The 6,877-nt window shown below is 60.9% G+C and overlaps 2 protein-coding genes across 2 annotated transcripts; one reads left to right on the plus strand and one right to left on the minus strand.

Annotated features, from left to right (window-relative positions):
• Positions 1–71: 71 nt before the first annotated feature.
• LOC117644006 (skin secretory protein xP2-like) lies at positions 72–1,076 on the minus strand. Its single transcript, XM_034383193.1, has 2 exons — positions 1,015–1,076; positions 72–812 (listed from the first exon to the last, which is right to left on the minus strand). The coding sequence occupies exons 1-2, from the start codon at positions 1,024–1,026 to the stop codon at positions 72–74; spliced, it is 753 nt and encodes a 250-aa protein (XP_034239084.1). The 5' UTR covers positions 1,027–1,076.
• Positions 1,077–4,762: 3,686 nt separating this feature from the next.
• On the plus strand, positions 4,763–5,787 carry LOC117643537 (cuticle protein 16.5-like). Its single transcript, XM_034382467.1, has 2 exons — positions 4,763–5,061; positions 5,144–5,787. The coding sequence occupies exons 1-2, from the start codon at positions 5,050–5,052 to the stop codon at positions 5,744–5,746; spliced, it is 615 nt and encodes a 204-aa protein (XP_034238358.1). The 5' UTR covers positions 4,763–5,049; the 3' UTR covers positions 5,747–5,787.
• The last annotated feature ends 1,090 nt before the right edge of the window (positions 5,788–6,877 follow it).

Below are 6,877 nucleotides of genomic sequence, written 5' to 3' on the forward strand. Positions count from 1 at the left end.
GTGCTACACTGACCGCCCTCCAGAATGGGACGAACGGCCGTGCGATACATTGTTTACAATTAGCAGCTTGATTAGAAGGATCCAGGGGGGCCGTACTGAGCTGCGGGAGTGACGACCGCGGGGGCGGGTGCGCTGTAGACGGGGGCGGGGGCACTGTAGACGGGGGCTGGGGCAGGCGCGCTGTAGGTGGGGGCGGGGGCTGGCAGGGCTGGCAAGGGGGCTGGTGCTGCTGGGATGGGGGCGGGGGCCGGAGCGCTGTAGACGGGGGCGGGGGCAGGTGCGCTGTAGGCGGGGGCGGGGGCGCTGTAGACGGGGGCGGGTGCTGGTGCACTGTAGGTGGGAGCAGGTGCGCTGTAGACGGGGGCGGGGGCTGGTGCGCTGTAGACTGGAGCAGGTGCGGGCAGCGCAGGAAGCGGCAGTGGGGCCGGTGCAGGGGCGGGGGCGCTGTAAACTGGGGCGGGAGCCGGTGCACTGTAGACTGGGGCGGGAGCCGGTGCACTGTAGACTGGGGCGGGAGCCGGTGCACTGTAGACTGGGGCGGGAGCCGGTGCACTGTAGACCGGGGCGGGAGCCGGTGCGCTGTAGACGGGCGCGGGAGCCGGTGCGCTGTAGGCTGGAGCAGGCGCGCTGTAGACGGGCGCGGGGGCAGGCGCGCTGTAGGTGGGGGCGGGGGCTGGTAGAGGCGCTAGGGGTTCCGGTGGCGGAGGGATGGGCAGGGGGGCGGGGGCGGACGCCACGGCTGGAGGGCCATATTCGGCAGCCGGGTATTGCGGGGCGGCCAGGGCACAGCCGAGCAAGGCCAAAGAAAGGATCTGGAGGACACAGAGGAAAGGCAAGTCAAAGGGCGAACGGTTGTTCCATTGGAGCCTGATTCAGGCACTGAATCCAGATTGGCTTTTGGAGGGCGCGGGACGGCGCTCTCTCAGAAGACAGTCATTGTCACTTTGACACCCTCGCTTTTCAGGTAATTTCTGAGGCTACCACTCTGTGAATATTTCCATATTAATCACTCACCTGATGGATCATGGTTGGTTGGTTCGTTTGTTGGTTGCTAGAGTTATGGTGTTGCTGCCACGAAGAGCAGTGGAGAACTGATGGCCCCCCGTTCGAATGCCGAGGCTTTTATACTCGGAAGATATTTCCCGAGGCGCTTTACCCCCAGCGCAGACTTAAATCTGCCGGCTGTGGGAATCTCTCGATGAGTGTGCGCTGTTTGTGCGAGTGGGAGACGCCGGGCTGGGCGCCTCGGGGCCTCGGCCTCAGGCAGTAACGGCATGGGGGCCATTTTGACGCCCCTGCACTCAATCCGCCCCTTTCTTTGAAGCGGTCGGGAGGTGTTCTAAAGAAAGGGCCAAAGAGTGCCCTCCCGTTGAGGGAGAACGATTAGCCGCCTTAGATTAGACGCAGTGGCTGCCTAAAGTCAGGCCAAACCACGATTTCTACACATTTGTTACCGTTTTGACAAACTTTGCTGCAATACCGCTCCCAAACTAAGGCGGCCAATCGCACTCCGTCCGTAACAAAGGTGTTCTAAAGAAAGGCCCAAAGAGTAACCACCCGTTGAGGGAGAACGATTAGCCGCCTTAGAATAGACGCAGTGGCTGCCTTACATGAAAATGGGAACACCTTGCAATGCAATTAACATTGGAATTTTTAATTTTTCTCTTCTATTCCGAAGCAACAGGGGAAAGTGGATTACATCTTAAGTAGAGTACAGCATTCGCTTCGACGTGGCGCTCACGTTGTTCACGCTGTCGCGCTGCCCGTCGCCCCGGGCTGCGGTCGGGTGGATTTTCACGCACCGCACGGCGAGCCGCGTCAACGCAAAGTAATCTTTGATGTTGCTGTTATCTTTTCGCTCCGGGCTACGAGGCGCCGCGCGCAGCGACCGGGCATCCGTTTGGTGGAGGTGTGCCGGGAGTCGCGTAGGCGATCTCGTCACCGGGCTGACGGTTTACTCGCAACCCAACAGTGTCCGAACTACCGTTGTAATTCGATAGGCATGCCATATGGTTGTGTAACTCTGTTGAAACTGTCGGCGATTGTAATTAGTTTAGTGCGCAGATGTTTTCATTGAATGTTTGGCGCCAGGTTTCCAGATTTTGAAGTGCGCATCTAAAAACATTGTTTATGAGCTGGGCTTGCTCGGCTCAGGGCTCGGCTATTGTCTTATTCCATAATCATCTTCAGCAGGGGTTTATGTTTCTTTTCGTTTCACCAAAATTGAGTGATCGTGTGGAAGCAAAAGGGGTAAAAGAGGAAAGGGTCGTATAGATTAAAAACGTACAGAAACTTCCGTAAATAAATAGTATATTCCATAATTAAAAATAGTGCTAAATTACATAAGTCTGGCAGGCCGGCCTAGAAGGGAGTGCCATACGACGTGCTGGGCACGACAGCGGGTGCGGCGGCCACCGCGCCGAAACCGGACGTGACGGTCGAGGCGAAGCCACCCTCGGCGCCGACGGCCACGGCGGCGGGGCCCGCTGCGACGGCAGGGCCGGCCGCGAAGGCGGAGCTGGCCGCGAAGCCAGGCGCGGCCGCGAAGGCAGGGGCGGCCGCGAAGGCCGTCTGGATGCCCGCCTCGGCGGAGATGCCGGCGTTGCAGCCTGCGCAGGTGTACGGCGAGGCCGAGCCGACCGCCACGGGGGCGGCAGCAGCGAAGGCGGGGGCGGCGGCCGCCGCGAAAGCTGGGGCGGCGGCGAACGCGGGGGCGGGGCCGTACTCAGCCGCGGGGGTGAACACGGGCGTCGGGGCGGCGGCGATGACCGGGGCGCTGTAGGTAGGCTCGAGGACGGGCGGGGGCGGCGGCGCGAACACGGGCGCGGCGACGGGCACTGGGGCTGGCGCGGCGTAGGTGGGCTCCACGACAGGAGGAGGCGGCGGCGCGAACACCGGCGTGGCGACAGGCACTGGGGCTGGGGCGGCGTACTGCTGGACCGGAATGGGTGCGGGGGGTGGCGGAGGAGGCGCGTACACTGGCGCGGCGACCGGCTCCAGGACGGTGGGAGCGTACTGGGGAACAGGTACTGGCGGAGGAGGTGCGTACACGGCGGGTGCGAAGGCCGGGACGGGGGCCGGGGCGGCGTAGACGGGCTCAACGGCGGGGGGCGGCGCGAACACGGGCACGGAGACGGGGGCCGGCGCGGGGGCGGCGTACGTTGGTGGTGGCGCCGCCAGGACCGGTGGCGGCGGCGGCGCGGGGGCGACGTACTCGGGCACTGGCGGCGGCGGCGCGGCGGCCACGACTGGCGTGGCGGCGGGCGCCAGGGCTGCGGCTTGGTACTGCGGGCTGGGGGCGGCCAGTGCGGCTGCGGCGCCCAGCAGCACCAGAGTCAGGGCCTGTGGGGCACACCGTGAGAGCAAATGTGAGACGGGCTCGCTGCCTCCCTCCCTCGCTGCAGGTCTTGATCGCGGTGGGCACCCCTAGCCACAGCGGCCCGGGGGGCGGCGTTGGCCTCAAGGCGCCCCAAGGAGGACGGCCTCATGGGCGTGCTCGCGGCCGCAGCCCCAGCCAGCCTGCTCACCTGCCGAATCATGATGTCCGATTGACGCTCGTCCGCTGGCTGAATGTGCAATGTGCCCTGCTGGGGTCCACGACTGCTTTTATACGCGTGCCGCGCCCCGGGTTATTCCATCTGGTACCCCTTTTACATCTAATTCTAAATAATCCCCCATCCCCTCTCCCGACCCCACCGGCGGCTGTTCCAAGTGCCGCGGTGATTGGGCCGCTGGGCGCGCGCCGCGGGACGGTGCGGGATGACCCATACCCAGAGGGGAGAGCAGAGCCGTGGCGGAGCCGTGTTCTCTGCGGAGCGCGGAGCACACTGCCAAAAAGAAAGCAAGGGCAAAGCAGAAGCACGGTGTGGTTACGCGGCACCAGGAACCAGCAGCCTGGAGGAAACACGGCGAGGCCGAAAGCGATGTTGGTGAATAATTAATCAATTCATTAAACTACGCCTCATTTCCTGTTAGATGCTACTTCATTCGTGACTCTTGTTTGCGTGAAACATAGCAAGACCGATCAAAAACATAAAATCCGGCAGAATAGTAATTGCCGGCGAGTACCGAGTACGCCAGAGTATTCCACTCTGTCAAGGGCAAATCGGCAAGTGGGCCTTTCATTTTCTGGGTAGTAAGCCGTTTTGGGGAAAGTTACCGACAACCGCGATCCCGCCGGCGGCCGTGCGGTGGGAACTCGGTGGCTCGGACAGGCATGACCGGCCACGCGGCCACGTGAAGCAGCGCGGTTCGTCGCTCTGTCTCTCTCGCACCCTGGTGGAGTGCCTCGGAAGTGCGACTGAGACGGAGCGATGAGACGGCTCTTCGGAATCGCTTGGCAGCGCGTACGGCCAGGGCTCTGACCCCGCGCCCCGTGCCTCCCGCGTAACCCCCCCAAAATTTCCCGAAGATGGCAGGCAACCCTCTACTTATTCTTCGGGAATTCACCAGATTGTTTTTGACAGCGCGCCCTGCCGTCCAGCGATCGCCTAAATAAGATGAGGTACGGATATCCGTCACAGGCATTACAAGGAAAGCGACCGAGTCATCCCGAAACGGTCTCAAGATGAGTCACGAGAGCAGAACAAACTCGTTTCATTTTCATTTTTTGTCTTCGCGCAGCCCCAGTCCCGGTGTGTCGGTGAGTCAGTCGAGTATTACTCACCTTCTGAAACAAGGCGATCCCGTTACGTTTGGAGTGGCTGTCGTGTCTCGGAGGTGGAAAGGCCTTACCGATTGAGATTTTGCGTGGGTGGATGTACTAGGGCCGTCGGCGTCGTCCGTCGCACGCCGGGCGCTTCGCCACAAACCTCGGGGCTAAGTCTCTGCCTCTCCCCTCCCACACTGCACTGACGTGCACTGACGCCACTCCAAGCTGCTGCGCCGGATCCATTCCCACACTGGCACTGTGGTCAGTGGAGGGCGTCTACCCGGAGCCGGGAAGCAACCGTTTGTATAAAACCGTGGCCGCGGAAGCTGAGTATCACACTTGGGTCCAGCAGCTCCATCAGGCAGTTCATCTCACAGTCCACCAGCACCTCCGCCACCATGAACTCCCCCGTAAGCTTCCTGGAATGAACCCTGGTGTGCTTTTGAACTCGATTGAACCTCGGTTTCTAACCAAGAATCATTTCCTGTGCAGGTTGCCTTCCTCGTCGTGGTGTTGGCCGCCCTGACGCAGGCCCGACCCCAGGGTCCATACCCGGCCGCCACGCCCTCAGTGACCTACTCTGCACCCCCCGTCGTGTCCTACTCTGCGCCCCCCGTGTCCTACTCGGCGCCGCCAGTGACCTACTCAGCGCCGCCGTCCGTGGGCTACTCCGCCCCGGTGTCCTTCTCCGCTGCGCCATCAGTGTCCTACTCGGCGCCTTCCGTGTCCTACTCGGCGCCAGTTGCCGTGGCCCCCGCTCCAGTGTCCTACTCTGCACCCTCCGTGTCCTACTCAGCCCCAGTGTCCTACTCTGCTCCCTCCGTGTCCTACTCCGCGCCCGTGTCCTACTCGGCACCCCCCGTGACCTACTCAGCCCCAGTGTCCGTGGCCCCCGCACCCTCGGTGTCCTACTCTGCGCCCTCCGTGTCCTACTCTGCACCGGTAGTGTCGGCCGCTCCCTCCGTGACCTACTCAGCCCCGTCTGTGAGCTACTCTGCCCCGGCGTCCTACTCCCCCGCCCCCGCAGTGTCGTTCGCCTCCGCAGGCTCTCATGTGGTGGTGCCCGCCACTGAGTATGGAACCCCCAGCTTCTGAGCTCTACACGTACCCCTCCTCCTGTGCCATACCAACACTGATCTGCCTGATAAAGTTCCTAAAATAAATTGCTGACCCAACCCCATATTTGTTTTCTGATTTTCGTTTTTCTTTTGATTTTAACTCCTTTGCTCTGACAACACTGGTAAAACAAAGGCATAAAAATTACGCCCTTTAGGGCATAAATACTCTTTTACGCCCTTGCAAGGGCATAAATCGTTTTATGCCCTTGGGAAGGGCATAAATGGTATAGGAATTTCAAGCAAAATTTTAATGCCCTTCCCAAAGGCATTAACGATTTATGCCCTTTAAGGGCATAATTTTTATGCCTTTGTTTCACCAGTGAAGGTCTCATACACGTGAGACAAAACAAACTTTTTCAAAAATTCTATTGGTACTAAACACATTTTGGTGCCCCAAACAAACATGATTGATTCGTGGAGGCAAAACTACTTCCGCAAGATGCCCATTATTTTGACATAGTTACAACACTTTAGTGCCAGTCAATGCTTTGGAGTGTTACGTCAAAAATTCAGAGCGCAACATGCCCGCTACACATGCAGCCCCATGCAGTTGGCGAGCGTATAAATAACTACAAGTGTTCCATGGGTGAGGCTAAAGTAAAAGAACCCTCCACCAACAAGGAGGTAAACGGCTCGACTTTCTAATAAAAAGTTTCGTGGGCGGGAGAGTGAAAACAAAATAATTGGTAAGTCAGCATTTTATTTCACACGCTCCATCATCAGGCAGGGTCAGGACAGTAGTGCCGGTAGCCCAGGGTAAATTTTTCACACCTCAGAAGTTGGGGACTCCGTAAACGGGGGCGGGGGCCGCAGCGATGGGAGCGGGGGCGGCGGCGATGGGGGCGGGGGCGGCGGCGATGGCAGGTGCAGCGTAGGACACTGCGGGGGCGGCGGCGATGGCGGGGGCAGCGTACGACACAGCGGGGGCGGCAGCGATGGCGGGAGCAGCGTAGGACACCGCGGGGGCGGCGGCGATGGCGGGGGCGGCGTAGGATACTGCGGGGGCGGCGGCGAACGCAGGTGCAGCGTAAGACACGGCGGGGGCGGCGGCGATGGCCGGAGCCGCATAAGATACTGCGGGAGCGGCGGCGATGGCGGGAGCTGCGTA

The sequence above is a fragment of the Thrips palmi genome, unplaced genomic scaffold (genome assembly GCF_012932325.1).
Source record: "Thrips palmi isolate BJ-2018 unplaced genomic scaffold, TpBJ-2018v1 HiC_scaffold_17, whole genome shotgun sequence".
Lineage (NCBI taxonomy): Eukaryota > Metazoa > Arthropoda > Insecta > Thysanoptera > Thripidae > Thrips > Thrips palmi.